The sequence below is a fragment of the Cheilinus undulatus genome, linkage group 12 (assembly GCF_018320785.1).
Source record: "Cheilinus undulatus linkage group 12, ASM1832078v1, whole genome shotgun sequence".
NCBI lineage: Eukaryota > Metazoa > Chordata > Actinopteri > Labriformes > Labridae > Cheilinus > Cheilinus undulatus.
Genome location: NC_054876.1, coordinates 28,578,640 through 28,600,358, shown reverse-complemented (window position 1 = coordinate 28,600,358; position 21,719 = coordinate 28,578,640). Strand labels below are relative to the sequence as shown.

General features: G+C 39.1%; 1 protein-coding gene across 1 annotated transcript in view; it reads left to right on the top strand.

Annotated features, from left to right (window-relative positions):
• fstl4 (follistatin-like 4) overlaps positions 1-21,719 on the top strand; it is a 269,449-nt gene that overhangs the window by 165,569 nt on the left and 82,161 nt on the right. The window contains exons 5-6 of the mRNA XM_041801878.1: positions 4,617-4,807; positions 13,609-13,729. Coding sequence (XP_041657812.1) covers positions 4,617-4,807; positions 13,609-13,729 — 312 coding nt within the window. The remainder of the gene's footprint in view (positions 1-4,616; positions 4,808-13,608; positions 13,730-21,719) is intronic.

Genomic DNA, 21,719 nt, shown 5'->3' with positions numbered 1-21,719 from the left:
CAGTGTTCCTGCAGCCAGCCTCAAGTGGACACTCGCTGTATTGCAATTTTCTGCACTTCCACATTGGCTTCATTTTTCAGGACCGGAGGTTGCCGCTTGGCGTTAACCTTAAAGGAGACCCAATGGCCAGTAGTTCTAGGACTACTAATGTTGGCATACTTTCTGAGAAATGCATGTTGTTAAGTGCCTTATCTTATCAATTTATCTGTTTATGCTTAAAACAGTGTAATGAATACTATTTCAATAAAACTTCAGTCAGGCCAAATGCAGTACAAGTATTAACAGTTTTCAGCGTGTTTAAATAACTTTGCTCAGCTGACTGTTTCCTGAGTATTTTCTTTCCACTGAATTGAAATTCTTTTTATTTCCTGAGACATTAGTTCCTGAACTTCCCTGGTCCGTACCTCACTTGTTTCTTTAGTTTGAATACCCTCCTCTCTGTCCTCTGATGACATTTTGTTCCCTCCTACAACTCACTTCCTTTCAGCATGACAGGAACTTTCCCCTCTGGTTCTTCCTCTCTCCGTTTGTTTTCCTCTCGCTGACATTTATAGACTGTGAGATCCGAGGATGCTCTGAGCAGTGCAGAAGAGCTCTGTCTCTGGGACATTGAGCGTCCACGTTGCGAGCAGCTTCGGATCACTCACTTAAGCAGCTCACATTTCAAACGGGCAATAAAGGGATTTCTAGTCCCTCTAGAACAATAAAACAGTGTTAGAGTCAGGGGTGGATGCACTGTAATACGGACAGATATTTCTCTGTCACCACTGCGGCTGCTGTGCTCAGCAGAATGAGAATCAAAGGACATTCACGCCACCAAAAAAAAGCATGATTCACTGTACCATCCAGGTGAGACATTGACTTTCTCCACCATAGTCTGAGGAAAGAGGTGCGCCATGGGAGATAAGGAGGTCGGAAGGGCATTAAAGTAATTTATTACCTTAATCAAATTCTGTCAGAGAAGCAGCTCTGGTGGACATTGTCTCCCTCTTCAGAAATTCTCAAATAGCCTGAAAATATTCTTTTTTCATTTAACACAGTAGAATTCTCTTTTGAGTATCTCCTTATAATAATTTCTTCTCAGTATGGATTCTTGCGGGGGCAGAGCAAGTCTGAGCAAAGACAGGATTGTTCTCTCAGCCTATGACAAGATGTAAATCAGCGTGGGGTTAATTTGTTTCTGTCCTTCTGGAGCAGGAGCAGAGATGACAGCTAGGTGATGATCCCTCATGTCTGATCCACCTCACGCTTCATTCCCCTCGCAGGAATAACATTGAACAGGGATTTTGCCAAGACCTTGACTTAACTGGCGGCTTGTCTCTGTCATGTGGGTGTGTTTTGAAGGGTGGCCTGCATTAAGACATGTGTGTGGATGTCATTGTGGGTGTCTTTGGCTTTGCACGTGTAATCGTGTGTGACTGTGGAGTACATGTCAAACATGATGAAATCCTACATGAAATGTACGGGAGATAACTGAGAGTTACTGGATTGTGGACTTCCTGTCATAACATTCAGCTGTCTGCTTTCACCTCAACAGTCAAGACAGTGTCACACTTTGATGGATGTTATTGACTACCAGATCTACTATATACAACAGAGAAATCAGAGCAAGGAAATTAATCGAGTTTCAATTTCAATCACAATTTTGGCTTCCCACAATCGTGAGGGCAAGATAATCAGGAATAAACATTTAATGTGCCACATTTTTATTGTTAATCATAATTTTACAGTTCTAAAGTTTTGAGTGTTTAAGTTCCATAATCGTAATATCTGTATTAATTAAGATAATCATGATTCTGATTTTTGCCGTAATCAAGCCACCCTCACAGAAATTAGCTGAACTCTTCAACAAAAATATGTGCCCCTGCCCTTTACCAAATTCCCAAGCTGTCTCTGGAAAATGGTGTAAAACAGGATAAATGCAGCTTTGTTTTGACCTGTCTTTTTGTTCAATTCAGATTTTTTTTTCCCATTTAGGAACTAAACTGCAACTTTTTTTTTTCAGTAAGAAATATGAGTGGCTAAAAATTTTCACAAGTGTGTGCTGCAAGTTCTCTTAAGGAGTTGATGGTGGGTCCTGAGCAGTGATGGACAAAGTATTCAACTCCAGTACTTGAGTCAAAGTATTGATACTCGTGGTCAAATCTTACTCAGGTACAAGTAAAAGTTGCCTGGTGAAATTTTACTCAAGTTAAAGTACTAAAGTACTTACTTTTAAAAATACTTAAGTATTCAAAAGTACAAAGTACATTTTCTAATATCAGTACGTTGCTGTATTGTTTTCTCAGTGCTTTTACAGAACCTTGTAACTCTCTGAAGTCACCTAATGATATACTGACTTACATGTAGAACCACTCTGCTACAAAAAGTCTAAAAACACCAGTAAAAACTTCACCATAAAAATGCAATCAAAAAAACAATAAGGGCAACTATCGTCATTTAATTTTTGATGATATGAATCATTCCTCATTTCTGAAATCGCAAACATCGAGCTGAGACATGGCCATGGGTGCGCTGGTTTGTCAGCTTGAGTTTCTCCTGCCATCTCCATTGCCGAGTTTTGTTTGAATGAAGGCGGGAGAGCTTGCTACACAGAGCGAGGATGACGTAGCCTATTTCCAAAATCCATCCCAGGTGTGAGTGGCGACTGTGATTGGTTCCCTTCTGTGAGGAGCACAGCGCGTGGCCATTTGCATTTTAGAAAAGAAAAACACCAACATCTGACTACAAAGCTATGCTGAACCTAAAAGGAAGAAGTAACGACAAGCTTCCTAGAAAATTAGTGGAGTTGAAAGTACAATATTTGTCTTTGAAATGTAGTGGAGTGAAAGTCATAAGTTTCCAGAAAACATATACTCAGGTAAATTACAAACACTGAAAAAATGTACTTAGGTACAGTACTCACTGGTCCTGAGGCCCAACCATTTGAGAACCACTGCACTAAACAAGGGGTGTGACAAGAACTTGCTCCAGATCTCAAACAGTCAAATAGTCAGATTAATCAAAGTTTTAAATTATTTTTGGAAACTATGGATGTTGTTTCCTGTGGACTAAAGAGGAGAGGGACCATCCAGATTATTATCAGCGCACAGTTCAAAAGCCTGCATCTCTGATGGTATGATCTTGCATTAGTGTCTATGGGCAGTTTACACATCTGGAAAGGTATCAATGCTGAAAGTATTTAGAGGTTTAATATGCTCCCATCAAGATGACATCTCTTTCATGCCTGGTATAACTCGGCATAGACCGCATCTATCACATCAGCATGGGCTCTCAGTAGAAGAGTCCAGTTACTGAACTGGTCAGCCTGTAATCCAAACCTTTCACTACAGCAAACATTTTATAAGCTCAAATCCATTGGCCACTTAGCATGATGCAGTCTGTGATGACGGTGCCATCTTATTGAGTGAAATCATCTAATGTATGTCTGTTCTGTATTCAACGGTCGTTTGCACAAACACTTGAGATGAATAGAGAGATTGTAGTCTGAAGGGTTGTTGAGGACTTAATCATGTGTCACCCTGAATTTTCTTTCTAAAGGGGCATTTTGCACACCAGGAAGCCTTTGTTCACCTGTGTGTATGTGTGTATATGTGCAAAAGCATTAAAATATGTGCATCCATAATAAGCACTTTAGCTTGGAGAACCACAGAAGGAGACCTTTCTCTGTCCCCTGTACATTTTTTGATCCCTTGTTGTCTTCTCTGCAGTGATGTTTTTGCTAACAACATAGATAAGCTACAACAGCACTCCCCACTGCAACAAATTCTAAACCAAAAGGAGATGCTGGCACTAAACTTCTGGAGTATTTCCTTTTTAGTCCGTAAAGTCTGCACATTTTAGACTCATTAGTTTTGATGCGTTTTGAGCTGAGCTGAGATTAGGCAATGAGATCATTCCCATGTACTCTCAGAGGGGGGGACTCGTGCTCTACAGGGATAAAACATGCACGTCACCTAATGACTTATTCATTAGCTTTCTTTTGTCCTATTTTAGTTGTCGTCACAATATTTCTGACTCACACCCTTCAGTCAGGACTCCATGCTCTCCTAAAGATCAGATAAGGCAAAAGAGGAAGACAAGACAATGTAAAAGCTTTTCCCAGCATGGGACGGACATGTTTCGCATAATTATTGATTTCAAGTGTAAAGAAAACTAACTCAGCATGAGGGCTGCCTATGATTAATTTGCTGCCCCTCATATTCAGCACACCCCAGTGCAGAGAATGAAGGACTTTAGCAACAGTCCGGTTTGAAGCAGCTGTTATCCCAAAGCAAAGGAGGACGAAAAAATGAGAGGGTTTAAATAAGGATATTTACCTTTTGTTTTTCATGTGGATTCAAGGATTACGTTTAATTAATTAGACCCTGCTTACAAAAAGCTGGCTGACAAATTATGCAAACATAAGACTAACATTTTTTTAATGAGTAAACACTTAAGGACATGCACATGCTTACACGAGAGTACACATTAAATATCCCTCTTGCCTTTTTCCCCCTGCTCCTTCTTTAAAACACACAAACATTGAATCTAATTTACAGCAACCATCCTAAGGCCTCAGCTTGAGTAATTGAGGTTATTCAAATGTATTTTCCTCTGTGTGTTTGTTCTCATAGGCAATGCATGCACCATGTCAGAGTACAACAAGCTGAAGAGCATGCTGTTGGATATGCAGCCCAAAGTCCTGGAGCCTGGAGAGCAGAGCCAGCAGAGAGACATGGAGGAGAAGAGAGCGCTGGTGGACACCATGTTCAAATACCTGGATGTTGATCAGGATGGTCGACTGGTCAGTGATGAGCTAGAGAAGGTGGGTATGAAACTGAAATAAGATGAACTGAAACATAACTGTAGAGATGGGTGGAAAATTGTTAAGAATGATGGATAGGGAAGATCATTTTGACTTTTTGAAGGGGATGTAAGAATTTTGGATGTGTCTTTAAACTATTAAACTCCTGTGAGGAGTTTTTATTAGAAAATTGACTGGAATTCATCCCAATTCCTCCGTATGACCCACAAACGCAAACAAGATAGTCAGCAAAAAAAGCCTAATTATTTTGACCGTGATTAAATTAATAAAAGGTTACACCATGGTTCCCAACTTTTTTTTTGTCTGGCCCCTTTTTGGCAGATGAAAATATTTTCATGCCCCCTCTACCCCTCTCTATATATATTAACCTGTAAAAACATTTAGGTGTACGACAAACCCACTGCCCACTTTGGGAACCATCCAAAGGGGCTGAATACTTTTTGTAGGCACTGTATATTTACCTTAAACAATAGCACTGTGAGATTTCATTGGTGACAGGCATAAACCTTGTATCTCCATTTTTGATAATAAATAACACTTATTGCCAAAATCAACCCTCTTAGACTTGTCACATTAGTAATCCTCCCAAGAGTTGCCATATCTCTCATCCTGCATACCAGGTACTTGTACACAGCCCAGGCTCACTGGAGTGCCCTTTAGAGTTATCATCCAGTGCACATGAAGTATTACATTACATTCATGGTACAGTAGGTTGCACACACAACTGCAAGGTGAAACATCAAGGATCTCTTCTGCTTAAGAATGTGAGCACGCCATGTTTGGCATTATTGTAAACCACAAATTTCACACCTCCTCTTGGATTTTTGCATTTTGGGGGATTTCAGTGGCATCCAATCAGATGTAAGAAGCAAATGATTTCTACTATAAAAGCAAATTAGAAACTTCAGTTTTTGCATTAGATCCTTTAGACATCAAATACGTTTTTTTTCTGCTCCCGTTTTGTGATCGTCTTTGCGTGCCCCTCTCCAGAGTCCTAAATGGGTGAGTGACATGAGGCAAGAACATTTAATCATCTTGTTTAACAGTGAAGAATGTTTACTGAGGTTATCTTCCCTCTAAAGTCTGATGGAAAACAGTGGGGGTTGGGGTGGGGGCTTTATAAAAGATTGGCATTGACATTTGCAGGGTGAGGATATGAAATTATTGCGGGCATCATCTGGTATCAGGAAATGGGCATCAGAGATGGGTGTTAATTAGACTCCTCCCAAGCAATGTTATGGTGTCAGGGACTTGTGCCAGAAAGCAGAAACCGTGTCCAAGTCAGGCTTCAGCTGGAGGAGGAAATATTTAGATGCTTTTTTCACAGTTATAATGTCTAACACATAAATGTGATGCAGTTCTTTCTTTTGTTTAAGACTGACGGAGATTTGCTATACAAGCCAAGGACAAAACAGCCTCACTGAAAATTAATAAATGAAACTAAATATAGACTAAAAACATCTCAGTGATTAATCTCCTGTCAGCTCACTGCAGTTGTATGTGACGATATTCTTTGTCCCCCTCTAAAATTAAGACAGTGGAGTGATTTTTGGCCTAGTTCTTGAAGCAGAAATAAAAAATGAAACATCTTTTTTGGCAGAGCTGCACTTAAAGATCCAACAAAAGATTTTGATCAATCACAGTGGCAGTAACTAAATCTGACAAGTTTCCTGGAAATCTGTAGATAACACATTCTGGTCCTGTAGGAATTCATAAATTCAGCTTCACAGAGATAATGCTTTTAAGGATCAAAGAGCTCACAGATGTATTCCAGTCATCCATCCAGACTTGAGGATAAATCTTTTGTCACAGATGGTTTTAGAGGGTAAAGTCCTCTACTTTGGGTTTAAAATATTTTATTCAAACGCCCAAAGGACAGATCAGTGTGTCACTGAACACATGGCCACAGTCTGCTGCAGGGCCCTGTGGAAGAAAAAAGTTTGTTATAGCCCTTAATCTGCTGTGTCACATGTGCAGCTCCATATAGAATCCATTTGAGGAGATGAACAAATGCAGGGCTATATTTTTAAGCTCTGAAATCACAGCTGAAGGAGGAAAATACTGAATACCAGGTAACAGACATTTTCTAACCTTAAACAAAACATTTAAACATTAAACTTAACTTTTTTAAAATTTGAGGATATACAGTGCTTAACAAATTTATTAGACCACCACCCAAAGTAAGGTTTATGCCACAGCTGGTAATTACCAAAATCGTTTTTTATGTTTCTGCAATGGTTCATACACCAATATGTAGAAGCTCTTCAACCCAAATGATATTTTTAATGCTAACATGTCATTATTATTGTTATCCATGAATTTTCAAATTTACTGATTGACAAAGAAACTGAAAAAAATAGTAAAGCACATTAATATTTCTTGATTAATATGTCAAATTATAGTTATTTACTTGCATTCCTGAAGAGAAAAATGAGTTCTAGTGGTTGAATGTTATGCTTGATTAATTTCTGACTTCTTAGAGAAGCCCAGTGAGCCAGCTCAAATTTGGGTATAAAAAGGTGAATTCAGTTTGAAATTCCTCATTCCTGTTCAAAATGGTAAAACTTGGAGAGCTCACTGAAAAACGAACAGTCCGCATTAAAGCACTTCATGATGCTGGATGGTCTCTGAGACAAATAGGGAACTACTTACAAAATGCAGCAAGGAAGAGGCAGGAAACCAAAGTTAACTGAAGCAGATGTCAGACACCTCAAGATCTGAAGTACTAGAGACAGAAGGAAGACCACTGCTGATCTTCAGGCAGAGATGAATGCTTCTAGATCAGAGTCTGAGAAAGTCTCCAGAATGACTATAAGCAGACTACTGACGGAACAAGGCTTAAAGGGAAGAATAGCTGCTAAGAAGCCATTATTGAAGCCTGCAAACATCCAGAAACACCTCAGATTTGCCTGGGAGCACAACCACTGGACTGTTGATGACTGGAAGAAGGTACTCTGGACGGACAAGTCCAAGTTTGAACTCTTCGGTCAACATCGTTGTGTTTATGTCTGCAGAAAAGCTGGAAAACATTTTGATGCCAGATGCACCCACAGTGAAACACGGTGGAGATTCCATTATGGTATGGGGTTCCATTTGTGGATACGGCGTAGGCAAATTAGTGAAAATCGACGGTATCATGAACAAGAACGTCTACCACAACATCTTAGTGAATCATGGAATCCCTTCTGGACTCTATTTGATTGGTCTTGGGTTCATATACGAACAAGACAATGACCCCAAGCATACTTCAAAGCTGTGCAGAGACTATTTGACCAAGAAAAAGGAATCTGGAGTACTGGAACTGATGGACTGGCCAAGTTAAAGTCCGGATTTGAATCCTATTGAACAAATTTGGGATTTAATAGATTCAAAGATTGATGGCACAAAAGTTTCATCTAAAGCAAGTCTGTGGGAACAGCTAGAAACTATTTGGAACTCAATAACAAAAGCGACTGTGGAAAAGTACATAAAAACAATGCCAGCAAGAATGCAAGCTGTTATCAAGGCCAAAGGAGGCCATACAAAATATGAAGTTTTTTGGTTATTATGTGTGAAAAAGGACTATTTAGTTGTTTCAGTTTGTTATTTGCCAAATAAATAACAATAACATTTTTAGTTTTAAACAAGTTTTTGAAAGATTTCTAAAGTATTTATGTTTTCTCGTTTTTATGACAGGTGGTCTAATAAATTTGTTAAGCACTGTAAATACACACATAACCAAGAGCAGCTTTTTAAGGTGGTCTGAAGACTTTAAGACTTTGTTGTAGTCACATGTCTCAATACAAATCAAATTACTACTGAACTTCCACAGATATTTTTGTATTCTGACACTGCCTCTGCACATTTGGTGAGTAAAATAAAGTATTGACTTGATGTCTGTGAACAGAGCTCCACACTGACTGAGCTGTGATTCAGAGCAGTTTAATTCCTGAGATCAAATCTGTGATTGAAGTGTAGAGGCAAGAACATCTGCTGAGACAATATTTGGATGGCAAACAAAACCCAAAGGTAAATGAATATATCATAAAATGTATATTAAACTTCAAACTTGATTAGCATACCCAGCTAAGTCAGAACAAAACCAGTTTTTCATATTTCAATCACAGCACAGCTTTAACTTTCTGAACTGTCGACAGATGCCACTTTTATAAATGAGTTAATCGACTCTCAGACTACTGGAACATTTACAAGAAAAGGTGTTCTAATTATGGACAGAACAACCTGCAGTTTGGTGGAAGTGAATGCAAACAAGTCTATTCTTCCATGAGATATGTGAAGGCAATTTAGAACTATTGAAATGTTTACCTTGCCATGATTTTCCCTGCATAACTCCAACTGGCTTCAGTATCAGTTGGATTTGTCAGCAAATCTTTATTCTGGTCATATGATCCTCCTTGCCCCTCCAATCTTAAACTCCACCCTCTGTGGGTAAAAATAGAAAGAAACATTAAAAATAGAAAGTAGTTAGCAGCTGAATAAAATGCATGTACAGTCGCTAGAAAAAGTATGTGAACCCTTTAGGATTTCTTGGATTTCTGCATAAATTGGTCATCAAGTGTGTTCCGATCTTCTTCTAATTCACAGCAATAGACAAACACAGTCTGCTTAAACTAATACTGCACAAAAAATGATATGTTTTCATGTTTTTATTGAACAAAACATGTGAACATTCACAGTGCAAGGTGGAAAAAGTATGTGAACCCCTAGGCTAATAACTGGTTGACCCTCCGTTGGCAGCAATAACCTCAACCAAACGTTTCCTGTAGTTGCAGATCAGACCTGCACAATGGTCAGAAGGAATTTTGGACATTCCTCTTTACAAAACTGTTACAGTTAAGCAATATTATTCGGATATCTGGTGTGCATCGCTCTCTTGAGGTCATGCCACAGCATCTCAATTCAGTTGAGTTAAGGACTCTGACTGGGCCATTCCAGAAGGTGTATTTTCTTCTGTTGAAGCCCTTCTGTTGTTGATTTACTTCTGTGCTTTGGGTCGTTGTCCTGTTGCATCACCCATCTTCTGTTGAGCTTCAGTTGGCGGACAGATGGTCTTAAGTTTTCCTGTAAAATGTATTGCTAAAATTGGGAATTAATTTTTCCGTCAACGACAGCAATCCGTCCAGGCCCTGAGGCAGCAAAGCAGCCCCAAACCATGATGGCCCCTCTACCATATTTCACAGCTGGGTTGAGGTTTTGATGTTGGTGTGCTGTGCCTTTTTTTCTTCACACATAGCATTGTGTGTTCCTTCCAAACAACTCAATTTTGGTTTCATCTATGGACGGAATATTTTGCCAGTAGTGTTGTGGAACATCCAGGTGCTCTTTTGTAAACTTCAAATGTGCAGCAATGTGTTTTTTGGACAGCAGTGGCTTCCTCTGTGGTGTCCTCCCATGAACTCCATTCTTGTTGAATGTTTTACTTATTGTAGATTTGTCAACACAAATGTTAGCATGTGCCAGAGATTTCTGTTTGTCTTTAGCTGACACTCTAGGATTCTTCTTCACCTCATTGAGCATTCTGTGCTGTGTTCTTGCTGTCATCTTTACAGGACGACCACGCCTAGGGAGAGTAGCAACAGTACTGAACCTTCTCCATTTGTAGACAGTCTGTCTTACCATGGACACATGAACATCAAGGCTTTTAGAGATACTTTTGTAACCCTTTCCAGCTTCATGCAAGTCAACAATTCTTGATCGTAGGTCTTCTGAGAGCTCTTTTTTGCCAGGCATGGTTTACATCAGGCAATGCTTCTTGAGAACAGCAAATCCAAAACTGGTGTGTGTTTTTTATTGGGCAGGACAACTTTAACCAACACATCCAATCTCATCACATTGATTGGACTCCAGGTTGGCTGACTCCTGGCTCCAAATAGCTCTTGGAGAAGTCATTAGCTCAGGGGTTCACATACTTTTTCCATCTTGCACTGTGAATGTTTACATGTTTTGTTCAATAAAAACATAAAAACATATCATTTTTTGTGCAGTATTAGTTTAAGCAGACTGTGTTTGTCTATTGTTGTGAATTAGATGAAGATCTGAACACATTTGATAACCAATTTATGCAGAAATCCAAGAAATCTCAAAGAGTTCACAAACTTTTTCTAGCGACTGTACTTTAATATGGAGTTGACCTCCTTTTGAGGCTATAACAGCCTCAATTCTTCTTGGAATGCTGTCCACAAGCTTTTGGGGTGTTTCTGTGGGGAATAATGCCCATTCTTTCTGTAGAGCATTTTTGATACTGAGCACTAATGTGGGATGAGAAAGCCTGGCTTACGACATCCTTTTCAGTTCATCCCAAAGGTTCTCAGTTGGCTTGAAGTCAGGCCTCTGTGAAGGCCAGTCAAGTTCTTTCACACCAGACTCATTAAACCATGTTTTTATAGTCCTTGCTTTGTGGATTGGGGGTACAGTCATGTTGGAATAGAAAATGGCCTTCCCACAACTGTTGCCCAAAGTTGGAGGCATAGCATTGGCAAGGCTGTCTTGGGCATAGCCCATACCCTGAAAAACAGCCCCATACCATAATCCCTCCTCCACTAAACTTCAAAGATGGTGCAGTGTAGTCAGGAAGTAACGTACTCCTATCATGTTCGCCCATCTTCCTGTCATTCCATAAAACATGTTTCCACTGCTCCACAGTCCAGTGGGTGTGCTATGGAAACCCTTTCCATGAAGCTTCTGTCTCAGAGTTTTTGTGCTTAAACTAATGTCAGTGGAAGTTCGGAACGCTTAAGTTATAAAATCAGTAGAGTGTTGGTGACTTTTAGCAGTCTTTGACCCTGCTCTTTATGTGGTCCTCTGCTTTGTGACTGAGTTGCTGTTGTTCCTAAATGTTTCCACTTTCTAATAACATCACTTACAGTTGACTGTGGGATATCCAGCAGGGATGAAATTTCACAAACCGTCTTACTCCAAAGGTGGCATCATTTACAGTACAGTGTTAGTTTTGTCGACTAATGACAATGACTAAAACTATTCGTCGACAGCCTTTTTTTCCATGACAAAAACTAGACTAAAACTAACAATAACAGATCTGTAATGAGTAAAACTGACAAAAACTATGTTTAGTTTTGGTTAAGATGACTAAAACTAGACTAAAATGTAATGTAGTTTTCGTCAGACATTCAAAATCCATGATATTACTACTGTGGGTAAATCTGTCAATGCAGATAAAACAATGCATATGTAGCTGTTCTGTCTCTCATCTGTAGAAAGCAGGGACCCCAGGTTTGGCAGGGTGCATAGAACACACTATGATGATTTGGCACCAGATATAGGCAAGAAAATAAATGCTTGGACTAAAAGTAAAGACTTAAATGTGAGGACTTTTTATGGACTAAAACCAGACTAAAATGTTTTGAGTTTTCGTCGCCCAAAACTAGACTAAAACTAAAAAGGACAGAAATGACTAAAATGTGACTAAAACTAAAATTCATTAAAGACTAAAACTAAGATGAAATTTTTAAAAAACTGCCCAAAATTAACACTGTTACAGTACCATGCTTGAAGTCAGAAAGACCCATTTTTGTATCACAAATGTTTGCAAATGGAGACTGCATAGCTAGGTGCTTAACTTTATACACTTGCGGCTACTGGTCTTAGTGAAACACTATAATCAATAATCAAAAGGTGTGGCCAAATACTTTGTCCACATAGGTATCTGCTGTTTTTTAAAAATTTGTTTTACATTTGGTTTTTCATCATGGCCACTACTACAAAAATGATCCCTAGAGAGATGTCACCTTTCCTACTTTCTAATAGAAGAAGGAGTAACTCTTAGTCGGCACAGTGCATCTGTAGTTTTTTGTGCACAAGCTAAGCTTTCTGTTTATCTCCCCCAGACTGCTTAACATCACCTTTTCTAAGACAGCTCCCCTGAGAAAGACACACAGCTTAATAGGAAGAGAGGGCTCATAAATGACAAACGACATGAGAGAGACAGGCATATTTTCCCAGGAGAACATCCTAGACTTGGGCTGGTGAATTATGCTCAAGTGTGAGCAGTGTGAGCAGTAATCGTGCTAAAATGGCAAGAAATCAAAAACAGCACTCACATATAAGATAACGTATTTCAGACACTCATTTAAATCAGAAATGAAATAACTCGCGGAGTGAATCAGCGCCTGTGATTCTGCTGTTTGTATACATGAGGCACTTTCCCTCTGATGGAAATCTTATTCTAATTATTGGTTGAAGGAATAATCTCATTCCAAACACCACTTGTTATGGCAACTGTATTGACCCTGGCAACTAATTTCAAGTCTGTTTGCTTCTGTTATTGTTTTCAAACCAATGATTACTTCATGTAAGACTTACAACTGCAAAATGTAAAGGCTTTATAATCGATCTTTTTTTCCAGTCTTTGTTGTTGCTTCAAAATCCTGGTCAAATTGCCACACGTTTACTTTACATTGTAATATCCAGAATACCAGAATGTAGACAGATGTATGCTTTTACTGGTGCAGAGGATGTGTTCCAGCTTCCATATCTCAGAAAGGCTGAGCATCTACATTTACAATGCTGAGGCTACTCCATTAGTGGGATACTGAAATGTTAAATGTATGTTGAAGCCAGCATTAACAAATGTCAGATTTACACTTATACCAAATTTGCATAATGGGATTCTATTAAGCAGACACTTCAGTTTGAAAAGGTAAGACAGAATCAGTATGTAAATGCTAAGGGAGCTTTTGAGAATGGCAGATTCCTTTAACATTTGTCTTTCTCTGAAATATCTCAGTGCTGTTTTCATGCCATGTGCTGATTTATGCTAGAACAAACCATGTATGTGTGTCTAGATATCTATTAAGGAGCATCTGGAGGACAGTCTGATGGAGTGCACCATGCAGGACCTGCTGCGATATGACGACTACAACAATGATGGACATCTCAGCCTGCATGAGTTCTACACAGCTTTTCGTGAGTCCTCAGTCCATCTGTGCCATTTTTGCCTTGTTTGCCTCTTCAGCTCTCTTTCTCTACTAGTCAGTAAACATTTCACTCTTACATGCTTTGGCTGACAAGTTACCTACACCCCAAGTTTATATTCATACTGAAGTTTTAGGGCCAAAGCATGAATAGGTGTGAAAGCCCTATTGTAATTGCAGGTGTGTTTCTTTTGCCCATTTTTGGGGCATTAGACATGCACCAATTTGCATGAAAATGGCACAGACCTTAAACTCTGAAAAAATGTTAAGTTGACATAGGTTTCAAAAAATGCCCCTCAAGGAATTGTCTTGGTTGCGCTACCTTTTGTGCTTTTACGGAACACTGTCAGAAGACAGTTTTACATAAATTTATGAAACTGGTGTGTAGCTGTAGCTTGTGGAGATCCACAAAAAAACTCTCAGAAAAAAATCAGTCAAAATTGGGGTGTTTGGGGCACGCACATGGTCAAGTGGTTTAAGGCACTCCCCATGTACGCAGGCGGCCTGGGTTCGAATCCAGCCTGTGGCCCTTTGCCGCATGTGTCTCCCCACCCTAGTCCCTATTTCCAAGTCTATCCACTGTACTCCTCGATCTAACAAAGGCACAAAAGGCACAAAAAAATCTTTAGAAAAAAAGGGTGTTTTGGGCCATTTCCAGGGGCCATGCTTGATCCAACTAATTATAATCATGTTCTTTGTGATGATACATTTCATGTGGTGTTTTGATATCTTTTGCATGGTGATAGAGTATTGTATGAAAACAGGACTGTCCAAACTATGGCTGGGAGGCCAAATCTGGTCTGAAAAGTGAACCTCAATCTAGATTTGTCAGGTGACTTAGGCCTAAAATGAGTGTTAAGAGGTATTCCTGACCAGAAATGAGATGGACTGGTTTGTTAAGATCTGACACATAGGGCACTTGAATAGATTTTAAGGAATCAGTGACCTAACATCAGCTGTTTTAACTCAAATTACAACATTAACTATCAGGAACAATTCAGCTGAAAATGGCATCATATGCTCAGCCAAGGCCTTGAGATTGATACTCATACCTTATCCATTTATAGACAAGACCAAGTAAAAATGCTCTCAATTCTGAGACATAACCAAGACATTCAAAACAAGACCGTTCTCAAGTACTAAAACATTTTACTATGCTAATTTTGTTAACAAACATTTTGACAAAAAATAATTTATTGATGTTTTTCGTTAAAACATAATGGCAACCAAAATTATAAGGGTATCTTAATTTAACATCCTGTAGTACAAATGGCATTCTAGGGGTAGAGTCAGTGGTAGGCAGGGCTGACCCTGGCCCCTGAAATCTGATTGGCCTTTCCAAAATCTTTAACAATGATTGTCTATTCCCTCACCAGCAATTATAGTCATTTAAGCATACCCAATCACTAGATATATCTTCACCTACAACAGATTAGTTTTACTAACCCCAATATCCTCAAGGGTAGATATATGAAAGTGGCATCAACATCCTTATATTTTTCTGTATGTGGCCCTCAGTTGAAAAAGTCGGGACACCCCTGGTTCAAATGCACCCTTGTGCCTGATAAAGGTCATGAATGCACATCCAAGAAAAATCCTGAAATTAGTTTTGATTCAATTACCCAAATTTATTGTTTTCCTTTACCAACTAGATCTAATTTTGTATGTCCATAACCTGTTAAATCCACACACCCTTATTGCACTTAAAGGTCTTTTGGTTATTGAATTTGCTTAGGTCTGCACTGCAATATCTAAACAACACATAAAATCTGAAAACACTGTTTATCGTCATCAGTATTTTCACCCCCCTCCAAAAGCAAACAGCCTCTCCACAGCAGCCATCAGGCTGAAAGTGCTTCATCCACAGATAAATTGATAATTGCACACTAGCCCATGCACCCAGACCCAGCAATGATTATAGCATCTGGTACGGCCATAATAGCCTCTGGGCTTTAGGCTGAGCGGCAGCTGAGAGCCAGGTTCCACCTTATCAAGACCAATAATAACAATTACGATACTAATGCTTCTGTAGCATCAAAATTGCTGGACGTCATGGTAACCACCTGCAACTCTTGTTTGCAAACTGCAGTTTTTTTCACTACTTTATATGTTACTTCAAGCTGTGGGGGAAACAAACTACATCTGAATCCAAAATCAAATCCAGCAGTTAACAGTGCCAGGTGGCTACTTCCAGGCTGCACCTTCAGACTAGCAGCTCTATTAAACCTCATCACTAATACAGCTTCCTAATGACTGGTTTTAGTGGGAACCATCGTGCTATTACTCTGTGACACTCCCCTAATCTTCCAGATGGGCAGTGAGCAGTCATTCCCTGTGTTTTACCTACATTCTGGTCTGCCTGCAGGTTTCAAGGCCATAATCGTCAATGCATTTAATGTTTGACAAGCATTCGAAGGAATGGGCTGGGACCGATAAAACAAGCTATTGATTAGATGAAGCTCAAGGTTAACTGTTGGGCTGCAGAAATACTACACCAAGGGGGAGTAATTAGTTTTGAGTAGTGCATCTGGTCTCCTGGATAATGTTGATGGTGTGGGAATGTGTACATTTTTGAGTGTGTGTGACTGCAGGTGAGTTTGTGTGCAATCCTGGTATGCAGTCTGAAACTCTCCCCAGTGAGCGGTCAGGGAAGCAGAGTGGCCAGGAATCACAGGTGTGTTTAGCAGGGTGGAAATTTAGGAAATGGTTAAAAGCTTGGAAAATAGAATGTGAATATTAAATCTAAATGATGTGAGAGGGTATTTTTCCCTTGTTGATATTCTTCTGTGAAGCCTTTTGTCTGAACTTCAGCTAACGTAGTTTTTGGTCAAATTCTAGAGACCCATAGCAAAGGTGTAAAGGGAATATTTTATGACACGTTTGATCTCGTGTTTTGTGGCTTTCTTCTGTTGCTTCTTTTTTCTTGAAACTTTGATGTGTCAACTCCCTTTATCTGTTTTCCAAGAATAGTGTAAATAAGTGTTGCTTTGGCCCTTTTTTTGTGTTTAACATATAAACCTTGACAATTCCACCGTCTACAAAGCTCCGCACGGTTGCCTGTTTTTTTTAAACCTCAAATTGAATTGAAGCGAATATGCTAGGAGAATACTCCTGAGATGATTACATTCTTATTGATTTTTTTCCTCCTTTATTCTACCTTGTAAGCAGGTTGTTTATTTTTCTGTTTAACTTTCTCTGATTTGTCTTTGGCATCTCAGTTAACTAGATTGCAACAGAGCACATATTTCTGGCTCCCAAGAAAACTGATTTTAATTATAACTGAAGAATAATATTCACTGATGTTATTGATGCACCCCAAACAAGATTTTGAGACATTTTCCAAAAGGCATTGACATTGACATTTATATTTAAGACTCAACCTGATGATGCTCTAATCCAATCAACAATAATCTTGAAGTTGTAGATTTTCTTATTCAAAAGTATCCAACACTGTTAAGTGGGGGCTATTGATACAATATGATGAATAGAAACTCAGGAAATACATTTCTTGATCCGTCTATAAGGTAAAAGATTAGTTAGTGAAAAGAAAAGACTTTTTTTTTCAGAAGGTGCTGGGAAGTCATCCTACTCATCCTTCTTCAATATTACCCTCCAGATTTTACAGTTACTATATCAATGAGTTACAGTGCAAGTACACTACAAACTATTCAGAATCATTGTATTGGTTTGAAGGTTTTCTATATATGCTTCAACTTCATATACCTTTACTATGACTACAACTTTTTATTTTCATGTATTTAATACATCATATAACTGACTTGCTATGGCAATATTAATGTGTTTACTTGAGCATCAGCTTGACAAAGTTTCCTCCACGAATGAACACGTCATGTGTAAAGGTGCCACATATTGATGAAAGAGCTGCTGGGAGACTCAGACTTATTTAACTCTTGGTCATGACTTAGTGATAGTAATTTCAAAATGTATTTACTGAACTTATCTACACGTCATTTATTTTTAAGGCTCTCACAGACAGGAGGTGAATCTATGAATGCTGTGCTATTACCATCCTCGTCTTAAGAAGCTTACTGTAGGAAGGTCAATTTGCATGGAAAGGGATGTTTTTTCTTAAAATAACTGCACAGTGGCTCAGCATCTCTGCACACTGGTGCTTGTTATTGTGTTATTGTGCCATGTGCACAATAACAGGAGCATTAAAACTGCTGCTTTTAAGTTATCTGTGAGCTTTGAAACAGCATCACACTGTTTGGCTACACAGAAACAGACACATATTCTAACATCTTTACGCAGCACTGGTGACTCCAACTGGCAGATAGTGGCAAATAAACTGTGATTTTCTGTCATCAACATGTGACACATCTCCTGTATTATCTTGTGTAATATGAGCAGGTCTTTAATCATTAAACAGAGCTTACTTTGATCTGGGATCACGGAGCATGTGTATCATCTCAACCCGGCATGCCAAATACATTTCCCTGTGGGCGTGTTTCAACAGACAATGTGTTTTCCTGCTCTGTCACTTACTCTAAAAAAAATTCATTCACAGAATGGCACTGCTGTGTTTTTATTGTAACTGTAGTACTGTATAATTTCATCATAGAAAACACTTAACCTTGCAAAGCAGATGGATACGCCCGTTTACATGTTTCTCACTGGCGAATCCACCTTGCAAAGCTCCCATCTGAACCGTTTGGGCTCAGTTAGAAAGTGACAGGACCAATCAGCGATGAGGGGTAGTATTTTCAGGCATGGCGGAGTCGTGATGAAAGCAAGCAGCAACAAGATCCCAGTCCAATTATGGCGGAGGAGCTTAGTGTGGATGCTGCTAAAGTGCCTGTTTTATCAGAACTTGACAACATTTCTTCATTAAAAGAAGAACAAAGAACAGCAGTGAGTTGTTTTCTTTTCAAAAACAACAAAAGTCGTGTACTGACATGTCTACAGTCGCCATGGTTCGCGTTATTCCTCGGTAGCTGCGCAAGCACACCGCGTTCGCGGCTATGTCGTGTGTTTTGTTGCTCTGATTGGCCCGTGAAGATGTGACAGACAAAACATTCATCCAATCACAGTTTTTTTCAAAGCCTCTGCCCTTTCCCAAATGCTTATATTGAAGGTTTCCCAGATGGATGTGTGAAACAAATCCATCTGGCATGTCAGGTTAGTAAACACTTGCTTTCCCTTACAAAAATTGATGTTCCGTGACCTGTAGCAATTTTTTTGTCCACTGGCTTCAGCTCGCAGCAATATCAAAGAATTTGGGTGAAAAAAACTGAATTTGGATGAAAATAAAGCAGATTTCTGAGGGCCTTATAAATGCAGTAGTATCAGAAAGGAGAGACGCTGGTTAAAAGAGGCACTTTAGCATTACGAGTATACTGGTTGTACTGGTATACATATGACTTTTTATATAAAAGTTGGGTATCAAAAGTATATCTTGTATGCTGAATTTTATATTAAGTGCCAAACTCTGTGAACCTAATGTGATTTTTGTGGATTGCTTGATGTGTCTTTGCAGATCTTCACATATGTGAAGCCAGACCCAGTGAACATTTGGTGTTTTTTAGTTGACAAATGTTTTAGATGATTAGCTGAAAGTCTGTTTTCTTCATGCAGTTCATTGCTTTATTACTAAATAGATGTGTATTTTTTGCTCATAATTAAAATCACGCCAGTAATTTGAAGGATAAGATACTAAAAAGTCAGGAGAAGATGACTTTTTGGTCCTTGCTGCAGCAAAAATGAAAAATAGAGCTTTTCTTTGCTGTAGAGAGTGTTGTAGGAAAGTGATAACAACATAAAGGATTTAAATCAGCACAGTGGTTTCCTAATGGTATTGGTTTCCAGGGTTCTTTTTCCTTGCATTTGCTACAGTGTCAGCATAGTGGGTGTGGATGCCTCATACACGTGCCCTTTGAATCTGAATTAGAACCACTGTAATTAAACTATAATGAATGTGCAGGAATTTGCCTTGTGGCAGAGAAGATACACATTTCCCTTTCGCTAAAAGACATCAGGGCATTAGCAGAGAAGCTGATATGTGAACAGGCTTATTGAGAGATATCTGAAGCCTGCAGATGTAATATATACGGTCACACAAGGTCAGAGCTCCTTTGTGGATACATGTGTGGTGTATAAACCTGCCCTGTGGTGATACATGGACTGCATGTACTATCGATGGTGGATAACCTTTATAAATGTGCAGGGCAAAGTGTCACTCCTACGTTTATGATATTGGTTTTTACATTGTTTCTCAGGTTAAGACAAGCCTGTGCAAACATCTGATATATATTGTCAACTGTAGACTTCGTCTCTTTTTAATTGGAATGTAGAGGTGGCAACAGCTTGGTAAAGAAACAGTTAGAGAATGTAAGATTTGCTGAAGTAGTAACTCAAAGATACAGTTCTACTTGAATTAAAAAATTTAATTCCTTAATGATTCAAGCACAGAAACCATCACCAAGTACTTTTGGGGCTGCACATAGAGCTTCACAAGTTCCTCTAATGCTGGAGACAGTCCCAGAGAATCTGCTGGACTTTTTGTCTCAATCCTCTAGAATTTGGGCCATTTAAAACTACTATCAGGTGTTTCTTTTTAGATGGCCATATGTGACCAATTACCTGCATTTAACGGCAAAACATTTAAAAAATGAAACACAGTGATGCAGTTTCATGCCTGCAGGATACTTTTTTTCCCAAACCTGGCCCAAGACCGAGACAGTAGAAACCAAATCAACAGCAAACTGGAGTAATTATTATTACAGCCTGCTTGTTTACACATATTACACATGATAAAGCCTTGGAGATGAACCACATTCTTTTATTCGTCTTTATTAAACTTGTTTCAACATAATGAAAATTGTGAGCATTACCTTACACACATGTAGTCAGTTCCACAATATGCACCTATTTCACATATACACAACAACAGTACTTAGCTTCAGAAAAGCTCTGTTAGCTTTAAGTTAGCCCATTTGCTGCTACCATAACTTAGCAGTTTACAACAGCCAAATACCATCCTCCACTGCAAAAACCAACAAGTCGTCCCAACAAATGACTAACTAGTGCTCCATAGACACTACTTACAAGCTGCATTGCAAATGAAAATTACATTTTACCATCAATTATCCCATATTGATCCTCATAAACTGATGATCTCAACTGTAACCTCTTATCTATTTTTGGCCTTGCCGATTATCGATGCTGATATTTGACTTTGGCCAAGTATTGGTATTGGCATTATATTTTACTGATAATTTGTATATTTACCCACACCGATGAAATCGGCAGGGGGATATGGAAAGGGTTCCGTTTGTTTGTATGTGTACAAGATAACTCGAAAACGGAAAGTCGGATCTTCATCAAATTTTCAGGGAATTTTGGGATAGTGACAGGGAAGAATCGATTAGATTTTGGTGATGATCCGCGCACCCGTTTGGTTTTTCTCTGACTTCGAATTTTGAACACCAAAGTAATCAATGGGAGCGCGAGTTCCTCGGTGGCGCTGCATAGGCGTGGGTCTACCGCCTCAGACGGCCATTCTAGTTAACTAATAAGAAGGAGTGCTGCTTAGGCTGCACTGCAAGGTGAGTCTTCCCCTGTGGCTTTATTTTCACTCTCTATGGTCTCAACAAAAGCCCTGTAAACAACACAATCTGATTGGCTTGATGTCACAAAAGTTCTAGCCAATCAATATTTAAGCCTGAGTACCACTGACACAGTGAGCTCATGGAATCACTTTCTCTTTTCCTGCTACTTCTACATTGTTGTCTGCTGTTTCTCATACTGACAGAGCTAAGGCAAAAGTGTTTATTTATCGTCATTTTATTGATCATGCTATTTTACTTTTGCCAAATTAAGTAGATTTTGTCGTCATAATGAATGCACCAGTTCCATGTCATGAACTACTGATAATCTGTGTCGTATTGGCCCTGAAAAACATACATCAAACCCTAATCATGATGGTATTGTGCTATGGTCTCTTCTGAAGTCTGCACCACTTG